This window comes from Tympanuchus pallidicinctus, unplaced genomic scaffold, assembly GCF_026119805.1.
Source record: "Tympanuchus pallidicinctus isolate F22 unplaced genomic scaffold, pur_lepc_1.0 scaffold3, whole genome shotgun sequence".
In the NCBI taxonomy this organism is placed as follows: domain Eukaryota; kingdom Metazoa; phylum Chordata; class Aves; order Galliformes; family Phasianidae; genus Tympanuchus; species Tympanuchus pallidicinctus.
Genome location: NW_026294747.1, coordinates 17,742,936 through 17,762,129, shown reverse-complemented (window position 1 = coordinate 17,762,129; position 19,194 = coordinate 17,742,936). Strand labels below are relative to the sequence as shown.

General features: G+C 36.9%; 1 protein-coding gene across 4 annotated transcripts in view; it reads right to left on the bottom strand.

Annotated features, from left to right (window-relative positions):
• The window catches only part of CAPRIN1 (cell cycle associated protein 1), a 31,890-nt gene that overhangs the window by 4,516 nt on the left and 8,180 nt on the right, over nt 1–19,194 (bottom strand). The window contains exons 3-16 of one of the 4 annotated variants that reach the window (XM_052693129.1): nt 17,828–17,890; nt 15,947–16,033; nt 13,484–13,722; nt 13,284–13,366; nt 11,252–11,389; nt 9,894–9,946; nt 9,721–9,807; nt 5,397–5,552; nt 4,400–4,508; nt 3,885–3,946; nt 2,808–2,918; nt 2,391–2,540; nt 2,035–2,185; nt 358–552 (exon numbers count right to left, since the gene is read on the bottom strand). In XM_052693129.1, coding sequence (XP_052549089.1) covers nt 358–552; nt 2,035–2,185; nt 2,391–2,540; nt 2,808–2,918; nt 3,885–3,946; nt 4,400–4,508; nt 5,397–5,552; nt 9,721–9,807; nt 9,894–9,946; nt 11,252–11,389; nt 13,284–13,366; nt 13,484–13,722; nt 15,947–16,033; nt 17,828–17,890 — 1,684 coding nt within the window. The remainder of the gene's footprint in view (nt 1–357; nt 553–2,034; nt 2,186–2,390; nt 2,541–2,807; nt 2,919–3,884; nt 3,947–4,399; nt 4,509–5,396; nt 5,553–9,720; nt 9,808–9,893; nt 9,947–11,251; nt 11,390–13,283; nt 13,367–13,483; nt 13,723–15,946; nt 16,034–17,827; nt 17,891–19,194) is intronic. The other 3 variants (XM_052693130.1, XM_052693131.1, XM_052693133.1) reach the window with 3 other exon arrangements.

Below are 19,194 nucleotides of genomic sequence, written 5' to 3'. Positions count from 1 at the left end.
GGTGAACACAATACTGCCAACTATTATCAACTGTATTTTTATTATACAGCTTTCTCCTCTTTTCTCCAATCACATAAGAGGATGAGAAAAGGGCACTAGTCTAACCCCCTATCACTCAACAAGGAAGCTGCATCTTTCCTATTCTAACATGCACACCCTGGCTATCTCTGCAACACTGAAACCACATAAAATCATCTCCACGACCATTTATTATTCATCCATCCAGAACATCCGTATCATTCTTCTGCTCCTGTTAATTCCTTCAGAGTAGCGACTTCTACATTTCTCTTCCTTTACTTTTGTATAATCAAACCCATTCTCAATATGATGGAAATTAAAACTCTAAGAGTCATTTACCTCTAAATCCATTTGCAGGTCCCCTGTAACCATTCATCAAGCCGCGAGTCCCACGTGATCCACCACGAGACACTCCCCGACTGTTGTAGTAAGGCTGACTGTTACGTGGAAATCCAGTATTCTGCTGGGGAGGTTGCTGATGGTTTCCTGCCACTTGATGGGTCTGGTCCGGAGAACCATGGTAAGTACCAACCACTGTATTTGAAGTGAGGAGAAAGTACAGTACAGAATCCTGAGTTTCTGCATTGGCATTCCCACATATGCTCACCTTCTAACTCAATATACAAAGCTCGGAAGTACCCCTGAACACATCATTGTATGCTTACCCACTGAAAGAAAATTAATCCGCAGAATTGTGTCAAATTCAATACTGTGAGATGTCTGACAGTGAAGGTAAATCAGCTGTGTACCACTTTTAGATTGAGCCAATATCAAGAAGCCTCTGGCCTAAGCTCAGCAACAAATATTCCATACGCGGGTAACATTTCTCTGTGTGCCATTTCAATTCCTTTAAAAATCACCAACACACACACACTCTCTCTCTGTAAAAATAACATGCGCTAACCCATTTCTGGAGCTTCCTTCCCCCCTCTGAACTGACAGACAGCCACTAAAAAGTATTTGCAGTCTCTCTACATTCTAAAAAGTATTTGCAGTCTCTCTACATTCTCTCTGCTAGGCACAGCTGTGCTGACTACAGGTGAGATTGTGGGAATGTTTGAACAGAGCTGCCGTTCTGACTGTACAGGCTGGGGTTCAGGACACATAAACCAAGAAGCAAAAGCTGGACAGATAGCTTGAGACTATTTACTTCTTGAAAAAAAGTATGCCACGTTATCTTCACATCACAGGCATCATCAGAAATGGACTATGAACACAATCCAAGGATTACAGGTTCAGTAAGTGTAATAATAGATGGAATTCTGTATCTAAGAGTGAAAGAGCTATAAACTTCAGTTTGATACCAATTGTAAAAGCAAGATCTCAACATTTAAGTGGTAAGATTCTCCCAAGGACAGCTTTGCACAAAGCCTCTATATTATAGCTTATTTTTCTTAACTTGATAACTTGGAAAGATGTTGATTGCTGCATTCAAACTATGCCCAACACTTTTAGAAGAAGGTTTTACATTTTTCTGGACCTTCAGTGATCTGTGAGAACCAATCCATATTTGTTCTCAATTGTAGCCTGCTGTTACCTTCTTACAACTTTACTGAAGCAGTACAACCAACTTTTTTTCCTTTTTATGGCATATTTAAGAATCATTTAATTTTCACATCAGCAGAGCAAGCACTCTACTGCTTTCGTCTCAAAAATAATCCTCAATCTCGTCTGTGATTTTCAAACCCATATATATATGTGTCTATGCGTATATATACACACACACCCCCATACAAAAAAAAAAAAACTAAAATCAGGTAGCAAAATTTCTTCGACAACTGGAGAGTTACATACTGAATTCCATGCCTTGCTGGATAGTCCAACCAAGACAGAAACACTATAGATTGCAAAACGAAGCAATAAAATATAGACGTTGCCCAGAGGTAAGCATCTTTGCAAAACAAGAAGCATTCAAGAATGTGTGACATGCTCTGCTATGCATCTTAAGACTTCACAGCCTTGATTATCTGCTTTACCAAAGCTATCACCATTTTAATTTTCTCTAAATTAGTTTACCTGTCTGGAGCTGTTCTTGCTGAAGATCTGATTGTTCTACTTGGTGTGGCTGATTGGAGAAGCTCTGGTTGTAACTGGCCTGGTACTGATTTTGTTGCTTAAGGGTTTCTGGCTCATTAACAGGAGGAACGGGTGCATTCATGTTGAATACCTGTAATGTTAGAAAAATAGCGCTCTGCTCCAATCCATTTTTTATAAATTCTCATCAGATCATTTACAGAAATAACACAAGACTGCAAAATGAGAATAATCGAAGACTATTTTGTGCAATTACATAACTGATTCCAACACTGTAAAGAAACAACAAAGGGAATGACTACCAGAGTAAAGTAATTCAGAATTCATTTGCTACATACTGTTTGCATGGATTGGAATGGAGCTGCATTAACATTGATTCCACTGCTATGCAAAGGTTTGCTAGATCCAGCCTGGAAAACTTGCGGCTGGGACGCAGCGGGAAGCGACGATGATGACGGGGTCTGGTCTGCATTCAGTGACATTGAAGCCTAGTAATTAAAACAAACAACGCTTTAGTAGCCTTTGAACAGTATTGAGAATTTTAAGAAAACAAGTGCAAAGACCTTAGTTTAATTTCAGAAAGTGAACATTTCACTACGAATGACAGACTGTTTCAAAATTTTGAACTTAAAAGGAACTGAACCAGCCCTATCAATAAATGAAATCACAAAGTCTATTGATTTTCAAATAAACAAAGATTAACATTTGACCCCATCTGGAAACAGTCATTCCCACCCCTGTGAAGTCACACTTACCTGAATCTGGTCAATTGATTCCTTCTGTGGCCGCTGCTCTGTGCTATGAGAAGGCTGATACATGGGTTGGGAGGCTGTATATCCCTCACTTGTAGAAGAAACCAAGGGAACCTGACAAAATAAAAACCCAAAGTTCTCCAAGTCAGCTGATGCTCACAGACACTTGTATAACAGGGATCTAAGAACTCTGGAATGCATCACAAGAACTCTTTAGTAAAACTATGTATTCAGAAAAACTTTACAACCATTAAAGATTTACTACTTCTTAACTAGCAGAGCTCTACCCACCTCATCTTGACACAGCCTGACTCGTCATATCACCCACTCCCTACCAAATTTTCTTCTGTGGGTACTTATTAATCAGCTGGACATGTATCTGCCTTAATGCCAAAGATGTCATACATACTTAACAGAAAATCAGGAGTTCTTATTCATTACTTGTTATCACTAGACCATTCAGTAAGAAACTGACACATCATGAAGAAAAGGAGAATATATCATGTATGCACTGCAGAAACAAGCAACCCTACTTAAACAGCAAATGCAGGAGCTCTCTGCTCTCTAACTCAAGTATTGAATATTATCCAAGCAAGCAACTGGGATGAATTCTTAATAGAACAAGTCAAAAACAAAACCAAAACCTATTTAGTTAAGCTATAAAATCTGCTTTTAGTTTGATTGTCACTTGAACAGATACAGACCGTGATTCTGTTCTTTGCCATTTCTGTTGCAAATAAGCAACTAAAAAGTCACATGCTTTTACCTAAATTAAAAATACTACTTGACACATCTTAACATGGAGAGAAAACTACTAGGCAAGAATTGACATGTCAAATTATTAATCCATCTTGAAGAAAATGAAGAGAAATCTTAAACTATATGTATTAGAATGACTACACAGCAGTATTCCAAACAGTGCTTCCTCTAAATAAAATAATAACCATTTAACAAAGACCACCTCAGAACTTCAGCTTTGTGTTTGTGCTATAGAAAGGAATTACGTATATCCTGTCACAACACTAAGCAAAACTAAATAAAATTTTTTAACTACAAAATACAATTTACTGAACATTTTACCTGTGTAGCTTCTGGTTGCACAGGAACTTGATTAGGCTGGGCAAGTCTTGACTCAGTATGAACTGCAATAAAATAATTTCACTTACTACATGGTACACTAAAACCTTTTAAAGAACAGCATTACAGTCTTATCTAATTCAGTTATTTGAGACCTCATCATAATAGATAAGTATTCTCCTAGCTTGGCAAAACTACCAATTATCTTTTCCATACAAAGTACATTTTTTTCCCCGTCAGGCATTCAAAATAACCCAGCAGTTTCCAAAAGATGAAGCAAAAATATATTTCACCCACTAAAAAAAATTAATATGTTCCCATTAGCAGTAAGTGAAGATCCAAAGTCTATTAACAATACACCTCAGAAGTACTGTTAATCAGATTTCTTTGAAACACACCTAGAACATACAGCTACACTACTCCTGATGATCCCTTCAACGTAACAGTAACTGAAACATTCCTAACAGATGACTCGCAGGCTTCCCCAATATTTATATTTAGTATTTTCCATTACAAACCTGGAGGGCAGACCATCTGCGGCATGTCCAAATTCTGTGCTGGATTCATGGGCTGTGCAGATACAATGGCAGGATCGAGTGTCTGGTTCTCAAACTCCAGCATGGAGTCCTTGGAATAGAAACAGTAACAAGAATTAAATCCAGTTTATCGGATTTTTAAAAGATTCGGTGTTTAGACTCTAGAAATGACCAGGTCACAATAAAGGAAGCCTAGGCTCACAGTTAAGCAATAGCCAGTTTTGCCATGTATTTTAAATTAAGATACTAAGAACTCCAAAAGTATTTATCAAAATGAGAATTCAGCCCACATACATAAATAGAGCTCATTTCACAAAATAACAAATGGAGGCAGGAAGAATAGGAGATGATCTGGTTCTTTATTCTTTAAACAAAATTAGCATTTTCACTTTGTAGGAAAACAAAACAAAACAAAACAAAACAAAACACAAACCAAAAACCTACCAAACTTACGTGTATGCCTCATCTGTTGATTACTCCCCTCCTTTATGGAGTAAAAAGATAAGCTTTTCCTGATACATTCACTTATACGTTCACTTAATTTCCAATGCATTTCTAGTTGGTTACAATTTCAGAGTCTAAAATGCTAGAAACTTCAGGAAACCTTGTTGTTTTAGAAAGCCTTCAAAAAACTATCCAAAGTTTGGCAGAATTATTTCATAATGCAAAATTTTAAGCTTGCTTAAAGAAAGGCTGTTTTATAGCTGTCTCACTTAGGCACAATACAGTACCTACTCCTATGTCCACAGCTTTTCACCCTCTCTGTTGAGGACAAAAAATGAGAAGCTTAATAGCATTTTCACTGCACTTCAACAGTAATACGGGTTTGGGACTTTTGAGACACTGCCATACAGCACTGTAAGGAAAGACCATTGTATTTCTCAGTTAATCTACACCAGGCTCTTCAAATAACTAGAAGCCAGACAGAAGGAGCTATTTTGTTTTTTCGCTTGTGAATACCACAGGAGCTTCACCATACCTGCATGAAGTTATATGGACCCTGCATCTGGGCCATGAGGTCCTGTACTCTCTGTCTTCTAACAAGAGGATCTGCCTGAGCCACAGTAGTGAGTGTATGAGGTTCAGGAACTGGAGGAGATGTAGCTTGTGTTTGTTGCTGCAGTGAATTTACAACCTAGTAAGAAACAAACAACTAACTGAAATTTCAGCTTAATAAAACGTTAAGTCAGTAGTACAAGAAACATTTACTCACTATGGACACAGTTACTATAGTGTTCTTAAAGAGAAGTGTTATTCTCCAACAGAAGTAATCTGTGCGATTCGTAAAGTTTGAAAGCTTAGACGGCATCTTATTTGCTTCCCATCTATTCCTCATTAAACAGATTCATAAGCACTGTTATAATATTATAGATAAGCATTTTTTAGCACAGGATTTAACAGTATCAGTTATGTTGGAAGTACAAAGAAAGTCAGAGAAAAGCCAGATTCAGAAATATCGACATGTGGAACACAATTATTTTCTTATACCTTTTTAGTAAACATAAACAGAGCCTGAACTTGCAAGTCCATGCCTATGTCTTTCTCAAGCATTACCCTGGCTAATCTAATTTATGGTCTCAGAGAACATCAGGCTGCATCATCTGGTGGAAACACTGCAAGAGAAGCCCTGAAGCAGTACAACTCCCAGCAGTGAAGAAAGCTCAGAGACTGAAAATGGTAAGAACTTCCTTAAACAGGACAGCAGACAGCATTTACCAGTCAAATGTAAACAAAGAAGACAAACAGCTAGAAGGTTTCAAATACCACCATACTGAAGATAACAGAGCAACCAGGAAAGCTGAGTTTGAGCCTGCAAACACAGCCATCATCAGGTAGTTTAAAAACAGATTGTTACATGGATGATTGAAGTGCACAAGTTGTAGTAGTTCTGCTTTTCTGACCAGTTTTGCTTTCTAGGTAACTCCCATAATACAGAAGCACCATTTGCAATCTGCGTTCACATCAACAAATATCCTTTTAGAAGATATCGTCAAGAACTTGTTTACTGCTTCTTTACTCCCATGAGTTTAACTAATAATCATCTTCTAAATATACAAACAAAGCTAAAACTTACAATAGAACAGGATTTAAATTAACATACATGCATTTAGAAATTCAAAATAATTAGATTTACCTAACAGCTGGATTCTCACAAGACTTTCAGAAGACATTTTGTGCAGCAGTCACGGTGAGGCACAAGACCTGTCCTATTATCACTGGTCTGAACTTTAAACTTGAGCTTCCTCAATCCACCCTCATAGCCCAGAATTTATTTTTTGAAACCTTCTCAAAGAAATCTCACACATCTTCCAGCACCACCATCCCTTGCTCAGACACGCATGGTTCTCATGGTTACATTTTGCACACTTTTTGTAAGCATCTGACAAACTGCAGTGGATCTTCTCTTTACCAAATCCCTAACAGCCTGTGATTAAAAAAAAAGAAATCTTTTGACAACTGTAAAAGCCAGCTACAACTCTGCAGTCTTCTTTGTGAGTCCCTTCATACTGAGCTCTCTACTTTTAGCCATACAACGAGAAACTCTTTGGAGAATTCCCATGGAAGTATATCCTAAGGCTGTCAACACTGGAAAACAAGCATGACAGCTCCACTCTATTACACTATCAACCCCCAACTGCAAATTATGGGCTACTGCCAAGTAAAAAAAGCCCCATTAATGAAAAAAGTATTTTTGAAAATGTTATCTACAGTACATACATGGTCTTTTCATATTACAAAACTTTAAAATGAAAAAGGAAAAAAGCCAACCAGATGACTAGATGGAACCCAGGAGGAAAACTAGCAGCTACTCACTACCAATGTAATTACTACTAGAAAATGTTATCACTCAATTTATATAGTCCAAATCACTCAAAAGCATTTAATATCTTCATGAAAAAACCAGCTGTTGCAATAATAAAAAACACAGAATAGGAACAATTTTTCCTTATTATCTGTTTTACTTTTTCACAAATAATGCAGCCATAACTTCAGAAGACACTTGGTATTTTCCACCTTCTTTCAAATCTTAAAGGAACCTGTTCATTTAGTCTTACTAATACTACCAAGTACTTTACCCTATTATAAGCCTAACAGCCGGACAAACCTAATAAACTAAACTTTAAAAATATATATTAAATTTTGCTTATTAAGCTGCCAATATACAGGCTGTAGCTCTAAAGTTAATAGCTATTTAAACGCAGTCTGCTGCATGAAAACTACTCAAACGTAAGGATCATTAATTTAAAAAGAACCATTATTATTAAACAAACAAACAAACAAACAAATTACCACCCAGCCGCTTATCTCCCTTCATCCTTGGGTAGAGAGAGCATCAAGAAACTGAATCTCTCCAGTGCAGTAGTGTTTGACTCAAACTCTATGACAAGCTATTCAGTAGGCAGAACTAACTGAGGTGGTCAAGGGGGGCAACAAAGGACAAAAGGAGATGAAAGAACAGAAGCTTATTGAGACCACAAACCAACTCGAACGACATCTCTTTTCTTAGTTACAGGACAGTTTCTAGATTTACCCACAATACGCACACCTTCACCTAACATTCCACATTTTAAACCTCAAATAACTTACGTATTAGAATACACAGATTTGGGTACTTAGTGCAAAAGAGAGGAGAAGGAAAAAAAAAATAATCACAGAATGAAAAAACCACTGTCACCAGTAGAAGACATCCAAAGAAAAGTAAACTTCTGAGAATTCAAAAACAAATTCTTTAATTTAGAACTTATGGAAGGTCTCCATCATGTCACATATTGTCACCTCTCAAACTGGAAAGTATACCACAGAAAGATTAAATTTATGATGTTTATTATTACTGTGTAATACAGTCTTAATATTTGAAGAGCTCAAGGAAGTACACCAACTCTCAATCACAATGACAATTCCTATACTCTCATGTCTTTATCCGCACTACTTACCTTAAGGGCTATAGAAAACCTCTAAACTACACTGCACACTTGGTATAAACACAGATGTGATTATGCCTCAAGACAGACTGAAGCCAATCAGGCTTCAACATTAAACTACTGTGTCTCCTATGAATACCACAATCTGACATCCCTAGAATGGTTCTTTCTGAAAGATTTCTCTAGTTTTCAAGAGGTTTCTTGAACTGTATTCAACAGCAGTGGTATTGTAGAGTATGTTTAAGTGCGAGAATAGAAGAGTGTCAGAAGGTACTACTAAAATCTTCCACGTATGTGGCCAAGTTAGTTACAGGAGGTTCACATCCATCCTATTATTAGTGTAGTATTATTATTATAGTATTATTAAATCTCTCTGGTCTACAACACCATTAGATGTAGGTTTCATTAATACAGTGTAAAATCAGGCAGAATAGATTATGTCAAAATAACACCTTTTTTTTTTTCCATCATTTGAAGAGATGATGAATACTTTATTCCACTCCAACACTTTAAGAATCTAAAGGCACCAAGGAAGAGATTCCTTAAAAGTGACCTTCTGGAATTTGCTGCTGAGAAAACTATGGTGACTCAAAAAATACATCTTCAGCATCTGAAAGGCATTGCTGATATTTGGTCCTAACAGATGCATACAAACCAAGGTCCAATATGCCAACCATTTCAGTGATCCCATGATTCTTCAATGCATAAAGGACACAGATCTCCATACAACAGAGCAGCCAACTCGTACGCATAGCTGAGTCTAGAGCCTGAATCACTGAACTAAGATCCCAACAGCACGTACCAGAAAAATCACAAAACAATCATTCAACTGCCAAGTAGCAGTGAGTTAAACATATTAAGTACTGTGTTTCTTGAAAGCAGAAATGTACATACAGGTGTATTTTAATGCTATAATACATGTATATGCAATTTGGAGTAGCTATTAACTGAGCTATTATTTTTCCGCTTGATCTTTATGGAGCTGCACAATGGAACACAACTACTCCAAGCTGTCAGCAGATAAGCAGATACGCTCACGTTCTACATTGGCACAAAAGTCATCTTCGAAGAACAAACAAAAAAACTCTTCCAAAAAAAATTGTAAGTCTTTTTAAGTCCAAACCTTTACCCTGCATTTTCCCCACATGCCACTACTGAACAAAGCAAGATCTCCACAGACTTAGCCAGGCAGCATTGTTTTTATTTTAGTTACTCCTGAACTAAACATACAATTGAAGAGTGAGTAGTCATTTCAAGCCTATTTAAATATACACTTTTATACATGTTAAGGGAGAGAGGATGAAATACTATAACTCATCATGAACTGTGAGTCAGCGGAAACAGGGATTACAATTTTACCTGCAGTACACAAGATCTTACCTCAACCGTTTCAACTGTCCACTCATCTACCTGTTCCTTCTCACTACTGCTGAACTGAGTCTCTGCCATGAATTGTCTGTTTACATACTAAAATAAAAATAAGAAAGGGTATGAAAGTAAAAGTAAGTGGCATTAAAGCTGCATAAAATGACAATCTTTCTAGTGAGTAATACCTCAGTCGATTCAACTTCAGTAGGTTCAGTGAATTCTTCTGCTGGATCAGGTTCTGTGAGAAAAACAGACCATTTATGCAAAGGAAAACAAACAACAACCCACAAGACATTACAGACTAGATTTACAAGACCAAAAACATACTCTGAAGACATGAAGATAGCCAGTAGAAGGAAGAAGGGCTAGGTGTAAGAACGAACAAACACACATTTACACTTGACTTATGTTAATATCTAATATTAGAAGCCTGCTATACAACAAGGAAAGAGTTGCTTCATCACACACCTTTAGGCAGATAGGATTCTGATTAGATCTAAAATTAGAGCCTCAACATAACTTCTATAGTTAAGTATCTGCTAGGCTCAGAAACAAAACTAATGATAAAAGGCAGATAAAATAAGAAACATCTTTCTCAGAAGGAAGAAAATAATGTCAGAACAGAGAACTAAGCACTACCAAAGATTTCTGAAATTTTGAAAATAATTAACAAAACAAAATATAACAACTCATGTAAAACTCTTAATATGAAGAATTACATTCTGCTTCTTCCAAATTTATTACCCTCCACAGCATATTCAAAAGGGCAAAAACAACAACAACAACAAAAAAAAGGCAGGAATCTTTTCTTCAAGTATGGAACCACATTTTCAAATTCCTTGCATGTAAACATATCCTACTTCAAACACTTCTCCCTTCTACAAAAGGGACTGAGTGATGGAATTACAGCAAAATGGAAAGGCTCCAGCAGCTAGTACTTAGATCTTCGACAGTTTCAATACTGCAAACAAAATGTTCTCTCTGAGAGTTTGTAAAGTGTAAGTTCAGCAGGAAAAAAATAGGAAAGATGTTGGAAATGATTCTCATCTGCACAAAACTGCTTCTAAATCATTTCATTTTGGCTTTGGTGGTTCTTTCAGCAAGTGACATACTGGACAAATGCTGAAGGATGTGTTCAAAAAGAAATCCTACCAAGTGACTTTGTTTCTCCATTCAGCTGATGCTCCACAGCTACAATAGCCAGCCTTTCCTCATGCATAACTGAGGACACTTAACAGTGTGATCGTTAGAAGGGATTATGGTCCTTCCAGAACAGTAGCTAGCAAGAGTAACCCTTACAGAACTCTTCTGAAACACTGCTCTGTTCTTCTTTTCTCAGTCTCAGGAGAGGGTCTAACAAGTGGTTGACTGTCCCTATATATATTGCCCAGCTGTTTGTATAGCTGATAATCCAGTAATTACATTTCTATTCAAAACACACAGTACATAAAATCACATTTGCAATTTAATTAGTCTGATGAATCCAAAGAGACTTGACAGTACGGCAGAAACATGACAGAAAACAGTGGATCTTCATTCTTACCACCTTCTGCTACAGTGTCTTCTACTGCAGGTGTGGGTGCTGCCTCTTCTTCCTCACATAATCCGTTCTGATGGTTATGGGTGCTATCAAAGTAGCTAGTTTGAAGAATACGTTCAACAACCTCTTTTAGGGCTTTATCTGAGAGAAGAAGTTAAAAATTAACAGCCACTGAACTCTAACTCTAATCCTTATCCTACACATTTCCTTTTCTTCCCAAAGATCCCAAGTACATTTTACTGCCCTTTCACTAGGAAGACATTGCTGCCTGTCCACAGACACTACTGTTACAGAACTACCATCTGTATTACTAGGTCATATTCAATAAACATACTATCTGCTTTAATTCAGACAAAAATCTGAAAGGGCAAAGAGAGGAATTTGCAACACCCTTCAGAAGAGTAAGGAAACACTTTGAAATTAATGTAAGGTTTTCAAATTCAAGTATACTTTTACTACTATTTCAAAAATCTCTGGTTGCTTAGTTTTGACTCTGAAAAGTTTTAGGAACCCACTGAAGTTTCAACCCCACTTCTTTCCTAATTAAGAAACCTTACTACAAGTTAATGTTCAAACTGCAGTCAGTACTAATTTACATGGGTACCATCATCACAAAGATTCTTCCCTTGAGGTAAGTGACTCAGAACAGGCTTTGCAAGTGAAACAAGAACAAGCCTTCATTGCACTCAGTGCCCCATATGAATGCAGCAGCATCTTAGCCTAGAACAAATTTGTTACAGCCATACTGGAAAAGCAGCAACACCTACTGTCTAGGCCCCAAAAATAGATTAAAAAACAAAGCAACAGACTCAAAAGATTCACAATGTATACCCTGCAAGTGATTATTATCACCGTATGAATCAATACACATAGAAGAACACAGAAATGCATTAATATTGCCCATGACATCAGTAAAAGTTCATCCTGATATCCATATAATACCCAGCCTAACTTCTTAACATCCACTAAGAAAACGACCAGGCTTCCAAGGCACAACCATCATCTCTCTCATAAAAACTGCTCCCATACTTCTTCTTTCTTTATTTTCTCTGGCAAAAAGAAATACTACACATCTACTGGCTCTCACTGTGATCCAACACCGTTTGTTTTACAAAAACTTTTAAGTCTCAAAGACTTGTATTAACTGAAAAAAAGGAAACAAAAAAACAAACAAAAAAACCTGGTATCTTCTCATAAGATTTCATTTTAACTGTGTAAATAGTTTGAGGTTTCCTGTTCTGACACTAATAAGCAAAGTCTTATTCATTAAAGCCAAAATATTTATAATATTCTGTGTATCATTCCTCAGTGAAGTAAGGTAGATCACTGCAAACAAAAACTCTTCCAACAGCTTAAAATTGCTGCAGCACAGCAAGAATTTCAATTATTGGAATTTTAAAAAGCAAATGAGAAAAGCAGTTTTAACTAAGAAGGACAATCTTCCCTCCAACCTTCCAGTTAAGAGACTTCAAAAGAAATAGGTAACTGTCTAACACAGCCATTTTCTTAATATATAACATTATAATGTTAAAAGCTAAGTATTCGTGGAAATTGACATTTATGCAAGAAAACAAATAGTCATGCATCAATTTACAGTTAATTGTTTAAAATTAGGTCAGAAATAAAAATGAAGTGTTTTTGTAGGAAGGGACAGGGGAGAGTCACACATCACACTAAATAAGGTCATGCCAGTTTATATATTAGATCATGTTGCTCTCTAAGCTCCTGGTCCATACAAATGTTTCCAGAAAACAAAGAATTGCTACAAAGCATCAACAGCAGTTAAATCCTGCTGAAACAGTAGGAACGGACTACGCTTAAATACTGAGCAATGCTGCGTCAGCAAAAAAAAATACTGTACACACAGTTTGTACTTCAGTGAGTTATTCCAATACAGTCCAGGCAGTGTTTGAGAAAAAAGCAGCAACTATAAAACACTGGAAAGACATTTAACCATCAGAAGTGTTTTACATCAGACACTGTAATTTAGGTCACGCACAAATTCAGTGCACTCTTTGAAACAGACTATACTTACAGGTTGTTCCACAAACAGGTTTTTCCTTCCCTTCCAGTAAGTCCCACAGGTGAACAGATGCTTGCTCATACTGCTCATTCAACCTTAAAAATTAATAAGGGTTAATTTCTTACTAAGCTTGTGGTAATTTAATCACAAAGCAAATAAATATCATTAACTAAATGACAGTTATATAGGAAAGTACTTTCCTAAAAGCCTACCTCATGTTCATGTCTCTTTCAGGGTAAACTAGCTTGTAGAATTCATCCAGCATTGTCAGTTCCTCCTCTGTCAGTACTGGCACTCCATTTGATCCTTGTTTCAAGTCAGTGCGCACCTCATCGTCACCCAGCTTGTCCAAAATAAACTGCAGCTCCAGCACGGTCTTTAAACGCTTCTGCTCAGCCTCTTCTCGCATCAGCTGCTCCCTGCGAGCTGTCTTCTTTATTGTTTTCTGGATCTGTTCAGAATCAAAAAGGCATTTAAAAAACAGGTTGGAAATGTATTTTATTGGTAAGTAAAGATGGATGCCAACTCAATACTTATCAATCTAACGTTACAGCAGAATATCAGTGAAGCATGAAAATTATCTTTTGAGCAAAGTCAAAAGCCTGCAAATTAAGCCAAATTTTAGAATCAATGCCACAAACCTTACACTACATTGGATTTTGATTATATTCTTATCTGAAATCTGTGTTTCTCTGCATGACTTCTAAGTAGTTCAGTCAGGCAAGTGCAGCCCCAATGTATAAAGTTTCAGATATGAAGGAGTTGTGTGAAACAAGCTCAGATTAATATTATCTGCTTCCTTTATGAATTCTTCCATAACGTCTAAATGATTTTGATCTAGATGAAAGTAAACAAATGCACAAAGCAAAGTACCTTGTAAACAAGCATTACAGCTATTTACAGCCCAAGTTCAGGCTTCACAATTTGGAGGTGTAAAAGTGATCCAGATTTTTTGTTTTGTTTTAAAGGCCACAAAGGTCAGCAGATAACACTAACATTCACCATTTCCCATTACAGTCAGTACAAGGCATTCGCTGGAACTAGCTGGAGGTCAACTTAAAACAGATAAATAAAAGTAATCATGAGAGGAGCTCGTGGAATGTTTTGCCATGAAGGCTGGGGAGACTATTATCAGCAAGTTTAAGAACAGCATTACAACAAATTCTTAGATAAAAGGTTCACAGATACTAAAGGGAACAGGAAGGAATCAACTCTCCAGCATTCTCAGTTTGAGGATGATGAACGCTGGCAGGAACAGATAATTTTTGTTATGTAATCTGTATCATATCCTCTACAATTGCTGTCACAACACTGGTTGCAATGCCTTACTAGTCTGAGCCCACAGGACATTTCTTTCATTTTTATTCTTTGTTCTAGCCTCCAAAATTGAACTTGTTCTCATCCCAAGTACACAACAATTTAACCTTCTTTTCCAAAAAACATAACTCGCAATAGTAACACTCTCACTCCGAAGCATCTACGTTGTTTCTAATCTGAAACAATTGCAAGCAAGCTTTAAAGCAAGAGATTAACTTGTTGTTCCTGGAGTCTCTCTTTCTGTTGGCACTCAGCTGACCAGGAAACATTTCAGGAGGTACTTGTTGGAGGAAGAAAGCTCTTTGTTACTAAGGTTCCATGAACATACACAGAAACCTGATGCAAGAAAAGCAAAAAAAATGGCTTGGCTTACATGCTTCCAAGCAAACCAAAATATAGAAAGCAGCCTATAATGTCAGGGCGCTGACTGTCCTTGAAATTGTCACACAGCTTGTTCCTAAATTGAACACACTTGTTAATGCAGCAGACTGGTTTCACATTGGTGACCTAATGAATTCTAACAGAGTGTTACTGCTCTTTCTGTAACTCATCAATTCTACCTACATGTACAATCTTCCATTCATGTGGGATGCATTATGACTTCTGTTTGCACCTGCATTAATTCTTCCTCGAAACGATACTGAGTAGGCCTGAACTGTCTCTTTTGAAGAGATTGAAAAGAGAAAAGCTGCTCATATAACTGGAATTGTCTTCTTGGAATTTTAGAACTTATTCTTGATCACACTGTCATTTTACAACCCAGACATAGCAGCAGTTTCAAAGACTCTATTTTATGCAGTATTCAGTTATCTTATAATTTACAAAAAATATTTTAGTCTTGAAACTTGTCCCATATCGTAGTTTCTGATTGTATCTGCAATTACTAAGACAGGAAAAATCTTGAAAAAGGAACTGCAATACTTTCAGTTGCTGAAGCATGACAAGCTACAGTAACATAAGGAAATAAAAACGTTCAACCACTTGCCAGAGAAGCAGGCCTGTGAAATCCCTCTTTCAGGAAAAAAAGAATTACTTATGGCAGTAAGCAGCAGACTATGGTGTTGTATGACAGGCCTGCCCAGTGATCAGTGTCTTAAAAATGTCTCTCCTGTCAGGATATTACCACTATATTTTTGTTCCTGTATCTTCAGGCAGTGCTTCAGAATACATCTAGGAGTGGTTTTGAGGAAACGTGTCACAAGCTAGTACAACATTAAGAGAAAGTAATCAAACATACATATAATGAGCATTTCACCTTCTGTAACAGAGGCTGCTGCATCCAGTGTTGGTGAAAGACAATTTAAATCCCACGTGCGACAAACAGCAGCTGAAAGCCCACACTGGACCACTTTACTTACATCTTGGCTCAGTGCCATAAAGCTCCTCTGCAGTTCTTTAGCAAATTCCAGATTATTTGTCACTTCCTGGTATTTTGACACTGCATCCTTAAAAAAGAAGAAAAAAAAAAAGAAAAAAAGCAACCAATCAGAAAGAGAACAAAATACGTGCTTCCAAAAATCAACTTGCTGCACTTTCAATTTCTAAGTGAGACACAGCTGCACAAGTAACCATCTCTAAACAGACTGCAGCAACGTTAAATTTTAAACTCTCACTGGCCAAAATATGGAAAGGACTTGTGCAGGACTTGTATGTCTTTAGGGCCTGCTGTTTCTTAGGAAGTACACTGAAACATAAGCATGAATATGCTGACACACTGAGTAGCATGACACACTAGTTTCACGTCCAGTTTTAGACAGCTTCTGAGGAAAAAAACCTAACAGCCAGGCTGGCCAAGGGGATGGGAGAAGAATAATTTGACAAGTCAGTCCTGCTTGAGATAAGGGTCTGAGAATTAATGCACTGCAATCAAATCAGTATACATAGCGTAATGTTCCCCTGTCCACAGATTTTTGTATTTTATATTCTGTTTTGCAGTTTATCTTCTACCACCAAAGCAATCCATACACCTTAACTCCCTTATTCTGTAGTAATGACAGAGTCAAATTACATTACGCTTCTGGTGAGATTAATTCAAGAATGGAAACGTTCTTGGTAGGAACAAACAAGCCAGAGGAAAATGTTACTTCCTTTGAAAAGCAAAGAACATGAACTGCTTTGGTTTTTTACATCTCCAGCTATTTCTGTTTGCAATACAAGTAAGAAACTTATTAGCTGATTTGCAAAATTCATCATCCTTAGCTATTTATTGAAGCAAAAGATGCAGTGAGCTTTCAGAATTTCTCTACTCAAACACAATTTCACGGTTCTGAAGTGCTGTAGTCAGACTCTGCTCCTTATTAAATTTAACTCTGGAGTTTCTCTTCTGAAGGTGAAATTTCAGTTATCCTCCCTGCTCAAACAGAAAACTTCTCATGGCTTATTTTCACAGTATTGCCATTCAAAAAATAAAAATACATCAACTGATGATATTTCACATGTCAATTAATGGGCAAAGAAGAACCAAAGTGATTAGCTGACACTAAATAGATGAAAAGATGGAACAACTGATTTCTGTAACATGAACAGCTACAACTGCTATTGAGTACATTTTTTCTTAGTCTTCTCCATGCTGAAAATCATCAACAAAATATTGCTGACTCAAGCAATCTCTAATATCAATTCACATGTTTGCATAATACATCTGAATTTGATACTTGCTTCATATTTATTACAACTGGAATAGCTGTTAAGCAGAGCTCTACAATCTCCTACTTTAACAGCCTGAACATTTTTTTCAGGTACATAGAGATATACACACACATACATGGACATTATAGATAGCAAACCCAGTTTACCAAGTCACAGCTCCCCTGCAGAACTCAGTGTAAGCAAAACCTCTAACTAGGCTGCTTATTTCTAAGGTAAGTGTGATCAAGTGACTAAGCTCTTTAAGTTCTCCCTGGGCACATTTTCTAAGAAGAAAAGAATGATGTCCAGGGAACCCCAAAGATACTGTTCAGCTCTTTCAATAGTACTAGATTACAACAGAAGCCATTTTTCACCACAGCCTGCTCACAACCCAACCTCAGCAAGCGTAACAAAGCATTGTGACAAATTCCTCTACAGATTCCTTCAGCTTCTTATGAACAGAAAAACCGAGATCTTCCAGGCAATAAGAAACAGAGGTCAAGACTAAAGTCTTAAAAATCTAGCTTTTAACAAGCCGAAGTGAAATTCATCCCTTCTCTCCCCAACATCACCAAACATTAAGAGAGATCTAGTTGGTTTTTTCTTTTTACCAGTTGATCTTGATTTAGACGTTCTCCCTTGTTCATTCGTTCCTGGTAGTCATCAAGTTTGCTCTGAAAGGGAAGAAAAATCCTATTTACAAAAGGTTACTGCTTTTTCTGTTTCTGCTAACAAAATCATATTACAGTAAATACAGACTGTAGCATATTACACAAACATGCAACTGTCATGTAGAAATAGTACCCAAGAAAATTCACCTTCTGGGTTAAAAATGAAAATATTTGTCTCTTAGGAAAGTATTTACAACTCTTACTTAGGTTACAACAATGTATCTTCATGAATTGTCTTAGTTTCCAAGCAAGGACAGGTTTTTCCTAACGTGGAGAATGTTGACAGCACACTTCCTTCATTGCTAATTACAGAGCTGAAGAGAGTCCTGAGCCACAATAATACAAACATGACTGGAGAGGAAAAAGCCACTGTTACTAAGATTCAAACCTTAATCTTTACACTTGTACCAGTTAAGATAGCACGGGAACGCCCATCAACATAGATCACGTTAATAGCAATAAAATATTTCTATTCAAAGGCCTGAAGATTTCTTCCTAAAGGGAAGACACTTCACAATCATTAGCTTAATTTCCAGCAGGACCAAGTCTCTAATCTGCTTAAATACATAACTGTGCAAAACACTGAGAGTAGTCAAGAGCAGGTATAGCTTATGCAGGCCCAAAGTGACATAAACGACTTCAGGCTGAATTTTAAGGGTCTTAGGCAGGAAGCAAAGTCTGTATGAAAAACCTACATACAGATCTCTAAGTTTCCACCATTCCTACATATCACAACTGATTATAATTTTATGAAGCTTGCCTTGTGCTTATTAAAAGCTTTAAAATGATCCTTACTCATTATCTTTCTGATCTAGTATAAAAAAACCCAAAAAAATATGAAAATGAGAGCAGGCTAATTTCTCTTTGAACACAGAAGAATTAAAACCCTCATATAACCGTAGCTTTAGTTTATACTTATCACTGAGGGACATGGGGGTTTTTTGGTTCTTGCTTGTTTGTTTTGGTGGGTTTGTTTATGCGTGGGTTTTTGTTTTGCTTGAACTACTAATTTTACTTAGTGATATTTCAGTCAAAATATTTTACTAGTGTGTTTCTAGCTAATTCACCTCCTCTGCTCAGCACCAGACCTCTCAGAATGGACTATGAAGAGCTGAACGGCAAAGCTTATTTATTTGATGTTCAGCATCACTTGGTCAAACACAAAAACACACTGATGTGACCTGGTCCTTTCGGTGTCACCTGGAGACAAAAAAAAAAAATTATGTGAAAATTCTACCCATTAGATTTAACTACATTGCCTTTCAGCACATCGGAGCCAGTAATGCTGTAAGCAGAGTCCAAGAAAT